The following is a 17,389-nucleotide window of genomic DNA, read 5'->3' as shown; positions in this document are numbered from 1 at the left end:
TCCAGGGTGATTCTTGGCAAAGGAGCACACGGCTGCCCGGGTTAGAGAGGGTCGAGCGCTTTTTGAGAGTTATTTCGCTCCAACGGTTGCCAGCACGTGTTAGAAAGAGCGCAGGAAGCCCTTCATTTTTATCAGGGGGTGGGGACCTTCAGGAAAGGGGCCGAGGAAATTAATCTGAAAGTGACGAGACCCAGAAAACTTGGAGCCCATAGCCCGAGACTCCCGCTCTCTTCCTGTCCCCAGTCTTGCTCTCGTTGGCGTTTTCAGAAAGGGAGCAGACGCTCAGTGTTGCCAGGACAGCGCGGATGGAGAAGCAGGGACCAGCACCAAATGGGAAAAGTCCCGGTTCCAGTTTTCGCAACGAGTCCGGAAAATAGGACTGGGGAAGAGTCCGACGCGGTCTCTCTCCCAGGATTCCAGAGCCAGTGGAACCACAACTCCCAGGATTCCCCTCCCTTCGGACTGCCCTCCTCTAGGCTGGCGTGGAAATCCACTGGACCCGCCTGCCAGCCTTCCGAAGGGGAGGGTGACTCTGTGGAGCCCGCCCCTGAGCCTCGGCGGGTGGCCTGGGCGCTCGGGAGGTGGTTCGCTGCGGTTTCTGCCTAACCGCGGCTGCAGGGCGGGAGTCCGAGCAAAGACCCCGGCAGGATGCCTGTGAGTATGCCAGGGCTGCCTCTGTCCACAGGGCTGGCCCCTCGAAATGGAGAGCGAGCACTTGGCCGCTGGCCGGCGGGTGACGTTCTTGGGAGCTGGAAGGGACCCCAGAGCGTGGAATGGTAGAGCGGAGGATGTGGGAGCCTGAAGGGACCCTAGAATGGAGGGTGCTCCAAATCGGGACCTTCGGGATCACCGCGTGCAGCCCTTCTTAATTTTTCAGTTGGAGGAAAGAAATCCGGAGAGAAAGCGGCCGTCCAAAGTTGTTTTGCCAGCCGTACTCCTCTTACTTTCTGCTTCTCCGCAAAAAAGATCCAAGTGCCCTTGCCTCCAGTGAGCTAGGAGGGATTGCGAAGGACTCACTTTGGGAGGGAGGTCCGGAGGGGGACCCAGAAATAGGAGCAGGGCTCATAAAGATTTATGTCACTGGAACTGAGAGAGGAAGCCGGGCAGTCGGGGGATTTCCAGTCGCCCTGGTGCTCCCCGAGTATCCCAGGATGTCGTGTGTGCCTTGTTATCGGGGCATTTTCCAAGGGAGCTCAGAACAGATTTTGTCTGGGTTGTTTTGTTTTTGTTTGGTTTTTAAGGGGCAGGCAGGTAGAACTTCTGCTCAAAAAATCGGGCGAGATTTTGTTTCAGTTTAAAGGCACCACCCCGCCCCACGGGCCTGGCTGGTACAGTCAGCTGCCAGGCTGACAATTTCAGTTGTCATTCCAGTTATCAGTCTAACTCGAGGATACACTGTAGCTCAGCTTTGGAAAGACTGGGACCAAAGACCCCCCTCATTTCGAAGATAAGGAAGATTAACCGGTGTGTTCATCACCATTAAGACTTGGTTGGCTTCTTTTTTTTTTTTTAAGTTGAAATTACTTCCCCTAATACCCATTTTCACAGACTTTAAGAGCTAGAACGCGGAACTTCGGAACATAAAAGGAGAATGTTAGCTAGAAAAGAGAGAATTAAATGTATAAAGGTAGAATTTTTTTGTTTTTTTTTTCTTTTCTTTTTTAATTAATTTTGTAATTATAATTTTTTTGACAGTACATATGCATGGGTAATTTTTTTTTTAACATTATCGCTTGTAGAATTTTGTTTTTAAAAGATAGCGTGTTAGAGATGAAAAAAGATAGAAACGATTAGAATGTAAAAAACAGAATGCTGGAACAGAATAAGATCTTAGAACGTTGACTAGAGAAAATGCAATTCATCCTCCACCCCCCAAGAGAGAGGAAGGGACCTAAGGCACACAGCTAGGCAGGGGGAGAATCTGGATTGGGACATAGGCCCCCTCCTAAAGCATGTTTTTAAACACATGAGGAAACTTCTCTAAATACAAACTGCTAAAAACCAGACAAGTGTTGGGGGTGGGGAGGGAAGACTGGAAGAGAAATGCAACAGGTAGATCCCCTACCTCATCCCTGCTAGATTCCCTTCTAAATTCTTGAACTGCAGTTTTGCCTATGCTGGGACATTAATCAAGATAGCGTCCCACATTCTGAAATGCAGATAATCTAAATCTATTTAACAAACGCTAAACTCCTTCAAAAAGGAGAAAAACAAAGTCACCTCCTCCCCTTTTGCCTGTTTGCCCACAGAATAGCAAAAACTATACTGTCTTCCTTCCCCCCAGATCCTGGGTGGGTCTTTCTAAACTAGGCTGTGGTGGAGAAAGAAACAAGAGCATTGTAGGAAAGGGATCCCAGCTGTTTAGGTCCCGAGTGAGCAGGCTGGCCCAGTCCCAAGCCTGGCAGGAGGAAGTCTCCCTACCATGGCCATACATTCAGAGGCCTGGGGCAATTAATCACCCACCATTTACAAGGCAGCATTGCATGCCAAAGGCTTTATTAAATTGGGAGAGGGTGTGACAGGCATATCCTTGCCCAGCTGTGCGGAGTCTGCTAAAGGGGGGAAATAAACATCCCATTCCTAAGATCTCAAGGTTTTTCTTTCTAGAAAACAATGGAATGAAACAGCATTTATCAAAAACTTACTATGTGCTAAATGCTGATGATGCACATGCAAAATGAAGAAATTCCTTGCTTTTATGGAGCTCACATTCTAATTGGGGACAGAACACATAAAGAAGGATTGATGTTTGTAATGATCCCATAAGCCCCAATTTATAAATGAGAAAAATGAAGCTCAGAGAGATCACATGAACTTTTCAGGAGCAATATAATTAATAAGCACTGGAGCTGGGAACCAGTGTTCTAGTCCTTCTTTTGAAGGCTTGGCTTCCTGAAGTCTCCTTGAGTCTAAATAAATACCTGCCACCCCTTAACGGTGCAAGAGGGATGTATTTGCTTGAATTTTGATAGGATGGCAGAGCTGGAATAGACATTTAGGAACTATTTAGATCAATGTGCTCATTTTACAGGTGAGGAAGCTGAGGTCCAGAGTAGGGGGAAATTTGTCCAAGGAAACATTACTAAATCATGATGGGAGAAGGACTAGATCCTGGTCTCCTTATCTCTAGTCCAGAATTCTCTCTACCGTACCATACTGACTCTCAATCTTCATTTTTGTTGAAATAGTTTCAATTTGAGAAATTCCAACTCCCTTCCTATTTCATTTGTAAAATACCATGACATAATAATAAATCTCATGGGTCTATCTACTTAAGTATAAAAGGGATGGGTGGGGAGGCTGGCCCAAAACCTGGGGAACCAAATTAGGCTCTTCCACATGCCTAGAAAAACAAAAGCAATTTCCTGGAGAAGTGACCCAGGTGGCTAGGTCCTTTTTTTCTCAATAGCAGTTAAATGGAAGGACAGTAGGATAGAACCCTGGGCCTGCAGTCAGGAAGGCCTGAATTCAAATTCATCCTCAAACTCTGGCTCTGTGATCCTGGGCAAATCAGTTAACTGTATTTGCCTCAGTTTCCTCATCTGTCAGAGGTGCTGGAGAAGGACATGACAAATCCCTATCTTTGCCCAGGATCACACAGTTGGGTGGGATTAAAAGTGAATAGATAAGTGCATAGGTTGTTAGATGTAGAAATGAACAGAGATGCCAAATGTGCTGATGACAGAAGACAAAATATAAGCAGCTGGCCCCAAAAGGCAATATCTTGCAATGCTGTAAGCACCCTGGGCTACATGAGGCCCCAGGCAGAAGTTTTAGTTACTTCTTTCAGTGCAGAGTTTCAGTTCAGTCCTGTAATCTGATTCTGAACTTCTCCCATCTACTTGTCAGAAATCTATGAAATTGTTGAAATTTTTCATGGAATTGTGGAGTTGTAGAGTGGGAAGGATTTTATTTACTTATTTACAGGGCTCACCTTAGAGATAGGCAGAGTAGGTGATTTGATAGGCTTGCCTTGGTGGTGGGATTTCTTTAATTAGCTCTTCTTTCATTCATCTGTGATTCAAGTGAGAGAAATATGACTCCAAGGCCCTAGGTTCAAATCCCAGCTCTACATTTGTATGATTAAGGGCAAGTTGTGGGATTTCTCTGGTCCACATGTGTAAAATGAGGGACTTGAGGTAGATAGCTCTTTGTTTCTAATCTATGACTTTTTTGAGTGTATAAGATAGTCTGTTGTATGCCAGTCACATAGAACAAGGGTGTCCATAGAGGTACTGCCAACCAGGAGAGTTAGATCAGATTGCTAATCCTCTGACTGGTTTAGCAACAGAGGCCCCACACAAGTGGCAAAGACCAAATCCATGATTTAAAGGATGCCACAGATTAGAGAAAACACACAGGGAAACAATAACTGGCCAAAGGCCATTTTCTTCCTGTTCTGTTTTGTTTTTCTGTTCTGGGTGGGACTTGTGGTTCCTAGAGCTCACTGGGCAGTTCAGTTCTAACCTAATTTAACTTAGGAAAAAGGGTATGTCAGAGCCCTAAGAGACAGAATGTACCTGGTCAGCCTTCACACCTCAGGCCAAGGAAAAAATCCTAGAATATTAGAAATAGAGTTGAACTTTCTTGTTTTATAGAAGATGAGAAGACAGGGAAAGAGACTCCCCAAAGGAGACTAAAGGACTAAAATCCAGGCCTCCAGATTGACAACCAATTCCCTTTTCACTATAAGCTTCTCTCCATATGAATATAGATTAGCTGGGAGTAAAACACAGGAGGACTTCAGTTTCTCTATTAATATACAAAAGCTTCTGTGATTCTATGATACTAAAGATTGTGAGGGAAGGCAGGAAATGGAGAAGGCCACAAGGCTTTATTTGTAGAGCACAGATGGTGATTGCCCATGGAACTCCCACAATTCCATGACCCTCAACTGAAGAAATATTTGAAAAACTCAAGGTCTTTGACAAGATTTAAGATAGCAAGTCTGGCAGCTCTTCTTAATAACTGTCACAGCCTACTTGGCTGAACATCAAGGATCTGCCTTATTGTGGTAAATCCCTCCACCATATGCGGGTCACAGTGTACCTTAGTATCGGGGTGGGGAACAGCCTGCCTTATAGGGCCCCTGTATCCAGTGAGAAAAATCATTTGGTCTGGCCCTGCCAAGGCGATTGAAGGCAACGATGAGCTGAAAGCTAGGTCCAACAACCTACTACTTGAGTTCTATGAATTGACAATTTTGTATGGTCTGCAGACGATGTTATAAATATTCAAATTGTCTTTGGCAGAAAAAAAAAGGTTCTGTACCCCTCTCCCTTAGGAAATAACAGTTATTTTCAGTTCTGTTCAGCTCCAACACTCCCTTCACAGTAACATGCGACTTTTCTGATCATTAGAATCACTCTCCCCTTCTCCCCTCCTCCCCTGACTTTTTTCTTTATGAGAACAGGAAGTTTTCTATCCTATTGTCTCTTCTATATCTTGTAATGAACACCAGCTCCTGAGCTAGGGAGGAACAAGGTCTGCCCCAAAGAAATTCCCCAAGAAGATGGGATCATCTTGAAGAGAAAGGAGATCAGATGAGTCCATCCCAGTTTCTCTTGGGAGCACTGAATAAGGCTTGAAGAAACAAGGTTAAGGTTAACATCTCTGAAATTCCTACTCCCAGCTGGCTGGGGAGAAGACTAAGCTGGTGACAGAAGCATGATTATACCATCTTTTCCCATGATGGGAGGGAGTTCATGGCTTCTAGGGCTATTTTGCCAAACTACACAAGGACAGATTAGTGTGATGGATTTAGCTGAGGTCTCAGGGCCAAACATTTCCTAGGGTGGTAACTGGGACTAAGCCCCAAGCCACTGCATTTAGAAGACACAGGCAGCATTTGGGGTCATTAGGGACATAGAAACTATAGAATTTAGGAAGTTACTAAGAATAATTAGCATAAAAAACTTCCTGATGGTGGTTTGTCTCCTTAGCAGTTTCCTGTCCATATTCTAGGTTTTTAGTCCCCTATCTCTCAATTATCTTCTAGGGTATCTTTTCATGTTTGCCTCAGAGGCAGAAGTGCCTTCTTAAGATTCTTTTGTATAGTGAGATAGAGTGCCCAAACTCAAGTCATGAAGACTCCTCTTCCTGAGCTCAAATCCAGGCAAGTCACTTCTGTGAAAAGAGCTGTCGAAGGAAATAGCAACTCACTGCAGTACCTTTGCCAAAAAGCCCAAATGGGGAGAGGAGATCACAAAGAGTCAAATACAACTGAAAAAAATAACATAGAGGATTGATAGCCCAGAATCTCTTTTGGGAGACTGAGAGAGCTTTCTGAGATAATAAAATATATTATATCTTATATTATACAAATAGATATATTTCTGAGATATTATTCTATATATATGTATATAGAGTATATAGAACTCATTTTCTTTTCTCTCATACTCAATCTGCTTCTTCACTTCCACATTATTATTAGGGGTATCATTATCCTCCATATCCAAACAGTAGCCACAAGTCTTGTTGAATCTCCCTTTATCTGCATCTCCATTTCCATGGCTACCATCAGCCACACATCAGCCCATACCTGGACCATCATAATAACCTCTAAATTGATGTTCTTGCCTCCATTCTCCATCCTCTCCATTACCTAAGCAACTGTCAAGGTAGCATTGCTAAAGCACAGGCTGACCATATCGTCCTCAGTGGCTCCTGTTAGCCCTAGGACCAGATACACATTCTTCTGGCTGTTATTAAAAGGCCTTCACCATCTGAGCCCAACTTTCCAGGCTTGTTGCTTAAACCTCCCCTTCATGTGCTGTAGCTTTCAGCCAAACTGGCCCCCTTCCTGCCCCCTGTATCTGCTATCCTGTCTTCTGTCTCTGTACCTTTGCTCAGATTATCCCCCATACCTGCCATGCTCTCCATCTTCATCTCTTGAAATTTTTCCTTCTCTCTTAGAGCCAGGAAGTGGACCTTAGAACAAAGGTTGTTGGAGGTAGAAAGGGCTTTAGAAAAAAAGCATGCTAGCATGTTAAAACTGGAAAGAACCTTAAAATAAAGAATATTTAACTAGAAAAAAACCCTTTGAATTTAGAATAGCAGAGCCAGAAAGAAATTTAGGATTGTAGGTATTGGAGCTGAGAGGAACCTTAACCTAGACTTTACATATAAGCAAATTAAAGCCCAAAGTGGTGAAATGATCCATTCTGGGGTTAATAGCAGAGCTGGGACCAAAACACCCAACTCCTGACTCCAAACCTAGTGATCTTTTCATTGCATTGTGACACTTCCGGCAAGGTAAAGAATTCTTTAGAGGCAGATAATAACTCTCCATGTTTCTCTGCCATGACAAACACCCGTGGGACTTAGCTCTAGATAAGGTCAGCTCTTCTAACCCAGCTCAGAGAGAAAAAAAGTCTCTTTATAATTGTTAATTGTGGACTAACCCATAGGAAAGTCAGGCAGGAAATCCAAACAAAATGTCCTTTAGGGAGAGTGACCCTGGTGATCCTGTGTTCCAGAGAAGCAGATACTGTGGGTTGATCCTGACCCTGTGCCATTATTCCACTGGGTTGGGCAAATGGGTGTCAAGTTCACCCCTCAGACCTGAGTGTCTTTTTTTTTTTTTTTTTTTTTTTCCCTGAGGCTGGGGTTAAGTGACTTGCCCAGGGTCACACAGCTAGGAAGTGTTAAGTGTCTGAGACCAGATTTGAACTCGGGTCCTCCTGAATTCAAGGTTGGTGCTCCATCCACTGCGACACCTAGCTGCCCTGACCTGAGTGTCTTAAGAGTCCTAGTAATTCATGTTAGACGAGACCCCTAGAACAGAGGAGTCATACACACTTAGTGTGGCAGGAACCAGATTAAAATGTTAACTGGGAAATATTTCGTAAAATGAGCAAAAATATACTAACACATAGATAAAGCTAATACGTGGTTTTATAAGGCAATATGCTGGGGCAATAGGAGGTATCATGGATACAGCATACAGCTTTAGAGCTGGGAAGATCTGAGTTTAAATGTGATCTTAGCTGTGTGATTTCACCCCTATTTGCCTCAGTTCAATTTGCCTCTGTAAAATGGGCTACACACTGGAGAAGGAAATGGCAAATCAAATAGAGAGACCCACTGGATGGGGAAGACTGAACAACAAAGTCATTCCAACCTGGACCCTTCTGAGGTCCTGTCCCCCCGCCCCCATCTTTATTTGCCTTTGACTTGGTTGCCCTCCCGAGTCCTACTTTGTCCCGGGGCATTCCTCCAGAGGCTGTGGGAGGCTCTCCAGGAGTGCTGAGCTGGTCTCAGTTTTTTCTTCCATAAAATTAATGAATTGGAATCTTCAAGGACTCCCGGCTCCAGCCTCCTGTGACTCTGTCAGGCTGTGCTTGGTCACTCCAGGAGGAGCCTGGGCCTGAGGAAAGTGGTCCACATTAAGTGGCCTAAGCTCCAGACTTGTTTTGGAGAAGTGTTCCACCTGGGATTGGGTGGGACTTAATCCTTTGCTTGCTTCCTCTAAGCCAGTCTTGGCAGCTCCCTCTTAATCTCCAGAATCCCTGACATCAGCCCTTGATAGAGAAATGAAAGCCTTGGTGAAAAATGAGATCATCTTGCTTTGGACATTGCCATTATGGAAATTTGCTATGCTCGATTACTCATGTTTATAACCGGTGTTTTATTTTTCTTTTTTTTCCTCAACAAGTAGAAAAAGTGGCTTTTTGGCCGATTGCAAAAACAATTAAATCACTTTAAAAAGAGTAATTATTTTCTTGTCTTTCCCTATCAGAATTCAGTTTAGCCTCTATTTTGATTGTTGTGGAGATATTAGGAGTAGATAAAAACACTGGCTCTTTTTTTGCTATCTGGAATTCCCCCCACTCCAAATATTTAGCTAATGCCTTTGAGGAAAAAAAAACCCCACCAAACAACATTTAAACTCCTTAAAGGCATGAAATCCACTTTTCATCTTTGCTGAGTGGCTTGATAAATACTTGTGGGGGTGAAGAGGGGAGAATTCTTGGCATCTGGATCACAAGGCACTTGCCTAAGAAGGCTTGGAATTATCTAGTTTTGGAAATTATCTAGTTTAATCCCCTCCTTTTGTAGATGTGAAAACTGAGACCCAGAACAGAAAGTAAGGTCCCGAGTTGCCTAACTGGTTGAATTCATCAACATGCATTCATAAGAAATGGTATAATTTAGCTGAAGGATGATGGACCGGGACTCCAAGGATCCATCCCTAATAAATCCTACCCCCGATAGTTGAATGAATCGCTTACCTCTCTGAGCTTCAACTTTCTTCTTCATTTTTAAAAAAAAATTTTGAATAGTATTTTATTTTCCAGATATCTGTAAAGATAGTTTTCAGTATTCATTTTTGTAAGATTGTGTTCCAAATTATTTCCCTCTCTCCATCTTGAATTGTCTTGAATCACTGAATTGTTGAGAAGAGCCAGTTGATCTTCACATAATCTTGTTGCTTCGTACAACGTTCTCTTGGTTCTGCTAGCTTCATGTAATCAGCCTGCCTTTCCTTCCTCCCTCCCTCCCTCCCTCTCTCCCTCTGAGGCAATTGGGGTTGAGTGACTTGCCCAGGGTCACACAGCTAGGCAGTGTTAAGTGTCTGAGAGCAGATTTGAACTCGGGTCCTCCTGACTTCAGGGCTGGTGCTCTATCCACTGCGCCACCTAGCTGCCCTGCCTATCATTTCTTATAGAACAATAATATTCCCTTACCTTCATATACCATGACTTATTCAGCCATTCATTCTGCATTTGATCTGTATCCACTCAATTTCCAATTCCTTGTCACTACAAAAAGATGAGCCTCAACTTTCTAACCTGTAAAATGGAGGTGATAATTGTCAAATCTATTTCACCGGAGTAGTGAGGATTGAAAGAGATAATTAGGTTAAGAGTTTTGCAGACCTGAATGATAATAATCATTAGCATTTATACCGAGCTTTAATGTTTGCAAAGTGCTTTATAGCTATTATATAATTTGATCCTGTGAGGGAGGAGCTATTCCCATTTTATAGATGAGGAAATTGAAGCCTCTGTGGCAGTCCTCATCACCTGACACCTGGATTGTGGCAGAAGAGAGTCTGGGAGTTGTTTTTTCTGTCACAAGTCTTCCCACTCCGTCCATCCTTCATCTGCAATCATCAAAGTGATCTTCCTAAAGATCTGACTGTGTCACCTCCCAGACTCAGTAAACTGCAGTGACTCCTCACCATCTCCAGGATCAAAACCCTTTATCACCCGCCTCTGCTCCTTCCCGAACCATTGTTGCAGTCTTCTCACACCTCCCATCACCCTTTCCACTCGGCCCACCCTTCTCCTCTGCCCTCCAGTGATGAAGGCCTCCTCGTTGTGTCTGGAACAAGACCCCCCATCCTTCCACTCTGGGCATTCTCTGTCTAGGGGACCCCCCTGGCTCTTCCTCCTCATCTCCATCTAATGGCTCCCTTTTATCTCAGCTAATCTCCCTCATCCTACAGGTGAGCCACCTGAGGCTCAGGGAGGCTAAGTGTTTTTCTTCAAGTCACAAAGGTAATAAGTAGAAGAGCCTGGATGGGAGCCCAGGTTTCCTGACTCCCAATTCCCCTCTGGCTGCTGCAGAAACAGGAAATCTGCAGCCCTCAGGACCTGGCAGGGTACAGGGGCGGTTACGCCTGATTTATGAACAAGTGTATTTGTCAGAAATTGTTAGCACACTTCCCTTGGATCCAAGCAAGTTGATTTAACTTTTAACTAAATCTCAAGTGTTTCTTTTTTTAGGAGACTGCCCTTGATTCCTTTTTTCCTTTCTTTCAGATGCATTTCGTCTTCTCCAATGAGGTGGAGCTCCTCTTTGATTTCTGGAGGGTCCACAGTCCAGCCGGTAAAAGTGTAAAGCTCTCTCTTTTCTCTCTCTCCCTCCAGTTCTCCCCCCTTCCTCTATTCCTTCTTCCTCCACTTCTTTCTTCCTAGTCCTCCTCCTTGTTTCGTCCTTCTAGTCTTACCCTCTTCTTCCCTCATCTCCAGTCCTCCTTCTCCTCTCCTTCCAGTCCTCACCTCCAATCCTTTCTCCCACTTCTTCCCTTTTTCCTGTCTTCCCCTATTTCCCCCTTTCCAGCCCCTCCTTTAGTCCTTCCCCTTCTTCTCTCCCTCCAATCCTTCCCCTTCTTCCCTCCCTTCAGTTCTCCTCCCTTGTTCCCTCTCCTCTTCTTCTCTCTGTCCCCCTTTCTTCTCTCCTTTTCTCCCTCCAATCCTTCCCCTCCCTCTTTCCCTCTAGCCCTCCCTTCCCTCTGCTTTTCCTCTCTCCAGTTCTCCCCCTTGTTTCCCTCCCTATAGCCCTCTCCCGATGGGCTGAGGCACTTGAGAACCCCTGTGCTCACCCATGATGAACTATTTCAAGGTTATTCAGATGCAAATTGGAATTCGACCTACCCTGCTCCACACATGAGACACCTGATGGGTACCATCAGCATTAGGGCCCTCACCAGGGCCCAGCCCCGTTATCACTCCATTATAGAGTTGGGGAACCTGAGCTCCCAGCCCAGTTTGGACACTTCCTGTCTTTCGGGCTGTGGATAGGTCACTTGGGTTTTGGTTTCCTCCTCAGAAAAATGGGGCTCCAGTGGGGATCTTGAGGAGAGAGAGATCTGCCCACCTATCTAAGAGCTAGCTGTTATTATTCCCATTTTCCAGAACAGAAAACTGAGATTAAATGATTTGCCCAGGGTTGTACAATTAATGAGCGTCTAAGACAGGATTTGAACTTGGGTCTTCCTGACTCTAAGCCCAGTACTCTATCCTCTATCCTCCCTAAAATGTGACAAATTTTAGTTACTGGTCGTTTATGGGGTTTGTTATTGTTTCTGTCATATTCAAGTCTTCATGACCCCATTTGGTGTTTTCTTGGCAAAGGCCAGAGCACTTTGCCATTTCCTTCTTCTGTTCATTTTACAGGTGAGGAAACTGAGGCAAACAGGGTTAAGTGACTTTCCCAGGGTCGCATTGCTAGTGTCTGAGGCTGGATTTGAACTCAGGAAGAAGAGGCCCCCTGACTCCAGGCCCAGCACTCTATCTACTAAATTGCCAGGGCCACATCCAGGTTTTGCTATTTACTAGTTTAGGGAACTTGGCAAAGACGTTAAATTCTGAATCCCAATTTCCTAAAATGTTTTGATTAGATTTTTAGATGACCCCTAAATTCTCCTCCAGCTGGAGAGCTGACTTTCCTGTAGAGAAACCAGAGCTCCTGATCTGTCAGCAGCTGCTCCACTTTCAGGCTGGGCTTTTTTCGCGGTGTGCAAGTCAATCCTAGTTGTGAGAAGGCTTTAATTTTAATCTTAAACTGTTAACTCACTCATCTCTGTAAAATATCAATCATAGGCCCAGCCCTCCATCAGCGTTTTCAATTCTTTCATCAGCAAACCCAGGTGCTATTTTACATTCCCATTTTACAAGATTGAGGCTCACAGTTAGGAATAGACATAGCTAGTATCTGGCTCTCTTAAGGGTGGTTTCCCTTTATTTGAGCCCAGAGGGCTTAAATACTCCAATGAGTATTTGTTATATTCAAATTTTATTGTATATAAAATGGATATAGCAATTACAGGCTTTTAAAAAGTGGTGATGGAGAACTCTTAATTTTTTTTTAATTTTATTTTATTTAGAATTTTTTTTCACAGTATATATGCATGAGTAATTTTTTTTTTATAATATTATCCCTTGTATTCATTTTTCCAAATTATGCCCCCCTCTCTCCATTCCCTCCCCCCGATGACAGGCAATCCCATACATTTTACATGTGTTACAGTATAACCTAGATACAATATAAGTGTGTAAATACCATTTTCTTGTTGCACATTAAGTATTGGATTCCGAAGGTATAAGTAACCTGGGTAGATAGACAGTAGTGCTAACAATTTACATTCACTTCCCAGTGTTCCTTCTCTGGGTGTAGTTGTTTCTGTCCATCATTGATCAACTGGAAGTGAGTTGGCTCTTCTTTATGTTGAAGATTTCCACTTCCTCAGAATACCTCCTCATACAGTATTGAAGTGTACAGCGATCTGGTTCTGCTCATTTCACTCAGCATCGAACTCTTAATTTTTTATGGTCCTATTCCTGTTTGTAGCTTCTGGCGTTCGGCTTCTCTTGCTGTCCTTTTCTGTGCTTGCTGCAAGGTAGATGACCGAGGAGGGCATTCTGGGTGGGTAGAGGGACTGCTGTTCAAGGCTAATAAGAACAGTTCTGGGAAGTCAGGGCATAGTAGACTTGGAGTCAGGAAGAATCCTGCTTTAGTCAATTGCTAGCTGTGAGACAAACAAAAAACTTCTCTCCTTGCTTTCAGTTCCTCATTTATAAAAGGAGGTTGGACTTCAAAGTCATTGAGGACCCTTCCTGTTCAAAAACTCTGATCCTATGAGGGTCCTTGAGGGGAAGTGCAACTGAGGATCACAAGGTGGGCTGCCCTTTGTGCACTGTCCTGAATGTCTTAGAGCAACTAGGGTTTGGGTCTTTGGGCCTAACTAGGACAGGGTCATCAGGATAGACTCTTCCAGTACAGTGCAGAAAGGGGCACAGAACACAGAACAGCCTTCTCACTCAGAGTATCATTTTGGAAATTTTAAATTTATAATTAATTTAATAAAATAATTTTAATTTTCCAATTAATAGAAATGCACTTTTCTTTTCCATTCAATGCCCCCAATGAAAAAAAAAAAAAGGAAAAAAGAAAATCCCTAGAACTAAATATGCAAAGTCAGACAAACAAGGAAAACAGATTTCCACATTGATCTACCATCTGAATCCAGTGTAATCCACAGAGAAAAGGTCCACAGGGAAGAGAAGATGGTGAAAGTAAGAATAACTGCTTATGTGACTGACATCTATAACAACTTCCAGTGCATTTTTATATTCATCAAAGCAAGTGTGTGAGAGAGGCAGGGTGGAATTACTATCCCCATTTTATAGATGGAGAAATTGAAGCTCAGAGTTTAGTCCCACAGCACATCGCTAGTTAGTGGCAGGGCCGGGATTGATCCTAGGTTCCCTACCCCCCTCCTAGTACACTTCCCCCTTAAAAAAACAATCAACCACAACAACTATAGTTCATATAAACACAGAGAGATGCAAAAAATGAGAAGTCGTGGCCCAAGCCCAAGAGAATGAACAATGAAGAAGCAAATAAGATGCTCTTGGCTACCTTTAGTTTTGTTTTCCTCCTTTCTTCCTCTCTCCCCCTCTTTTGTGTAGTTATTATTAGTGTGTTTACAATCTGTCTGGCTATACTGCTTTTAGGTGACTTATTCTAGTTCATCAGGCTACCTTGGAAGGGCAGAGTCTTGTGGAAATCAAGAAATGTCTAGCATGACCGTAAGGGACAAAGGGCAATGAGTTGAAGGATCTAGAGTCATAAGTCTTGCTGTTACTCAATAGTTAACATGTCGGGTAACTATAAAATACATAATATAAATGTAATATAACAGTTACTGTGCAAGGTAACTAAAGCATATAAATGTAATATACACATATATATATGTGTGTGTGTGTATGTAAATAAGCAAGTACATGCAGGTTAAATATAATACATAATATAAATGTAATACACACACATATGTAAAATAGCTACCGTGCAGGAGAGCCAGAGCTGGAGCCAGGAGAACTAAGTTTAGGTTTCATCCCATCTCATGCATTCCCATCATAGGCCAATCTTAGAGGCACTATTTTCTCATCTGTAAAATGGGGGTCATAATACTTGTACCACTTACCTCCCTGGGGTATGTTCATGCAGTTGTCATTAATTGCTACATGACCTGGAGCAAGATCTTTCCCTGAGCCTCAGTTTCTCTCTGTGAAATGAAGGGTTTGCCTTGGATGATCTCCAGTCTAATGCTAGGGTCCTGGGAAGTTTGGACTCCAGGCAGGACGGTGTGTGTGGTGAGCACGGCTCAAGGTCAGAGGCAGTGGAAGAAGCAGAGTTCCTGAGACCAGCCTCTGGTAACAGGCATAGTCTCTGGAACCGTACGGCCCCTTGGGGAGCTCCCTGGGCTGGGCGGGGGTCTCGAGCTGGGTTTCCTTCTGCAGGCATGGCCGTTTCTGTGCTGGTGGTCCTCCTCCTGGCCGTGTTGTACGAAAGCATCAAAGTTGGCAAAGTGAAGTTGTTCCACTGGTCCCTGCTCCACACGCCCCCAAACCACAGCCAGCCCCTGACGGAATATACGGACCAGGAGTCTACAAACTCCGGGTCAGCTCAGAGCAACAGCGACCGAACGAGGTAACGGATAAGGGGGGGCCTGGAAACATGGGCTCAGGCACAGTGCTCTGAGGGAAGCACTTCACTTCAGCTCCAGAGCCGCCCTGGGCCTCGAGGACTGGAGCTCTCTTAGTCTACGCCTGACCTAGGTCCTCCTGTCTGATTGCCCTCCCCAAGCTGAGTCTGTTCCTCTCTCCCCACCCGCCCAAAACCGGCCTGAGCCTCCATGAGGCGATAGAATGCTCTTCTACTTCCCTCTTGCCTTTAGCAGGACTTGCTTTCCCACCGGGCAGCCATTAATGGTGCCCAGTATACCTCTGCCTTGAGCTTTGGAATGTCTCAGCATGCTGCTCGCATTTATGTGGCGCTTTGTTAGGTGCTTTTATATCCATGAATGAATAGTTGATCCATTTATCGTCATCCCCATTTTACAGATGAGGAAATGGAGAGCGACATGACTAGGCTAGAACCACACAGCTTGAACCCAGTCTTCTGCATAGAAATTGGCTGTTCTTCCTGCTAGAGCAGGCTGCCTTTTCCCTCATAGCCTAACTTTCCAGTCCGACCCCCCCTCCCTCACCCTTGGTACTCCTCTAACTCCGTTATTTTGCCTACCTAGGTGGTTCCTGAGTCACCTGGGTCAGTCTCTGATCCACGTTGTCCAGGTGGTCGTTGGCTACTTTGTGATGCTGGCTGTGATGTCCTACAACACCTGGATATTCCTTGGCGTGATCCTGGGCTCAGCCATCGGTTACTACTTGGCCTACCCCCTCCTCAGTGTGGGGTAGGGGGCAGGCTGGCCTCCGGGACCACTCAGCACCTTGGAGAGCACCCTCTCTTCTGTGCTTATTGGAGAACCCCCCCACACACACACACTCAGAAGCAGGCCCTTCTCGACAGCTGCTCCCCCCCTCAGCTCTCTTCCGTGGCCTCTGAGTGGAGGAACAGCGGGCCCGCGGGCTGACCTAACCTCCTCCCCAGGCTGGCCACTGCGGCCACCAGCAGGGCTCCTCGGGAGAAGGAAGACAGCAGATGTCCATCATGTAATCTGCTCTTGGATTTCCTGGCTTGGAAAGGCAGCGATTGGGGGAGGGGTAGTGCTCTACACCTGCTCTCCTTCTCTATATTGTGCCTTAGTTCCAATGGAACGAGCCATGCAGGGCTAATTGCTCTCCTCTTCCCCTTTCTGTGGGAATAGAGGCCATGTCAGCTTTTCAAACTCACCTCTGTGCCTTAGGAATGCTAGGAAATTGAGATTGGTGTGTGTGTGTGTGTGTGTGCGCACACGCATGTGCATGTGTATGTATGTACACGTGTATGTATCTGTGGGGGGGGGGGTATGTGTTTTGATCTGAGATTCATTTCCTCCACTTCTTTTCTTCCCAACCCCTAAGCCCCAGGTCACCTGCACTGGGCCTTATCAGCACAAATAAGGTTTTTTAATGGAATACTCTCCCATTCTGTTCACATTCAAAGCCTGGTGGTGTAGACTGAGTCTTGGTGGTGGAATACTTGAATAGTCGACCCTGATACTTAGGAGCTTGGTCACTTTCCCACTCAAACAGAATGGGTTGGACTAAATCCTTAAAGAGTTTTCTAGCTCCAAATCTCTGGTCCATTTCCTTCACTTTTCTGAGGGGACTCACTGAACCAATTAAGTTAAATAATGCTGAAGGAGACATTTTGAGGGCTGAGGGGCCTGGGGACCTTCCGAAGGACTGGGTCCCAAGTGCAGAAGGGACTGCCCTTCAAGGATGCCGTGAAAGGAATGACTCTGGGGTTCTTGGATTAACTTTAACAAGTGCACGTAGGCTGTCCGTGGCAGATGCAGGAATATTACCCAGTGCTCCTGACCCAGGGAGGGCCCCTTCCACTGGACAGCACTGCCTGCTCCCTGTTGGAAGACAGTGGAGTTGTGTAATTATTAGTCTGGACAGATATTGATGACCTCCCTTTCCATCATCTTATTCCAATCCTTTTCTAATTAAGAAAAATGTCAGTGCCATTTAATAATCTTCAAAATCTCATTTTTCTTGCCTCCTCTATCCCATGAGCTGTCAGAGAAAACACTGGATGTTCATTTAAAATATTCATTACCGTCCTAGTCTGCTGTTGGACAAAGATTAAATCAAACTTAAGCCATTTATTCCTTAAAGAATTTATGATCTAAATAAAAATATAATTTATA

The 17,389-nt window shown here is 44.7% G+C and overlaps 1 protein-coding gene across 4 annotated transcripts; it reads left to right on the top strand.

Annotated features, from left to right (window-relative positions):
* Positions 1–515: 515 nt before the first annotated feature.
* On the top strand, positions 516–17,389 carry SLC31A2 (solute carrier family 31 member 2). Of its 4 annotated transcripts, none has more exons than XM_074293677.1 (4): positions 516–654; positions 10,770–10,836; positions 15,033–15,222; positions 15,821–17,389. In XM_074293677.1, the coding sequence occupies exons 1-4, from the start codon at positions 649–651 to the stop codon at positions 15,987–15,989; spliced, it is 432 nt and encodes a 143-aa protein (XP_074149778.1). In that variant the 5' UTR covers positions 516–648; the 3' UTR covers positions 15,990–17,389. The 4 variants fall into 4 exon arrangements, with proteins under 4 accessions (XP_074149778.1, XP_074149779.1, XP_074149776.1 ...); XM_074293678.1 differs by having other exon boundaries at positions 555–654; positions 10,770–10,844; XM_074293675.1 differs by lacking the exon at positions 516–654 and adding an exon at positions 10,542–10,685.

The sequence above is a fragment of the Sminthopsis crassicaudata genome, chromosome 2 (assembly GCF_048593235.1).
Source record: "Sminthopsis crassicaudata isolate SCR6 chromosome 2, ASM4859323v1, whole genome shotgun sequence".
Taxonomy (NCBI): domain Eukaryota; kingdom Metazoa; phylum Chordata; class Mammalia; order Dasyuromorphia; family Dasyuridae; genus Sminthopsis; species Sminthopsis crassicaudata.
The sequence above is the reverse complement of the archived record's forward strand: the minus strand, read 5'-3'. Positions and strand labels throughout refer to the sequence as shown.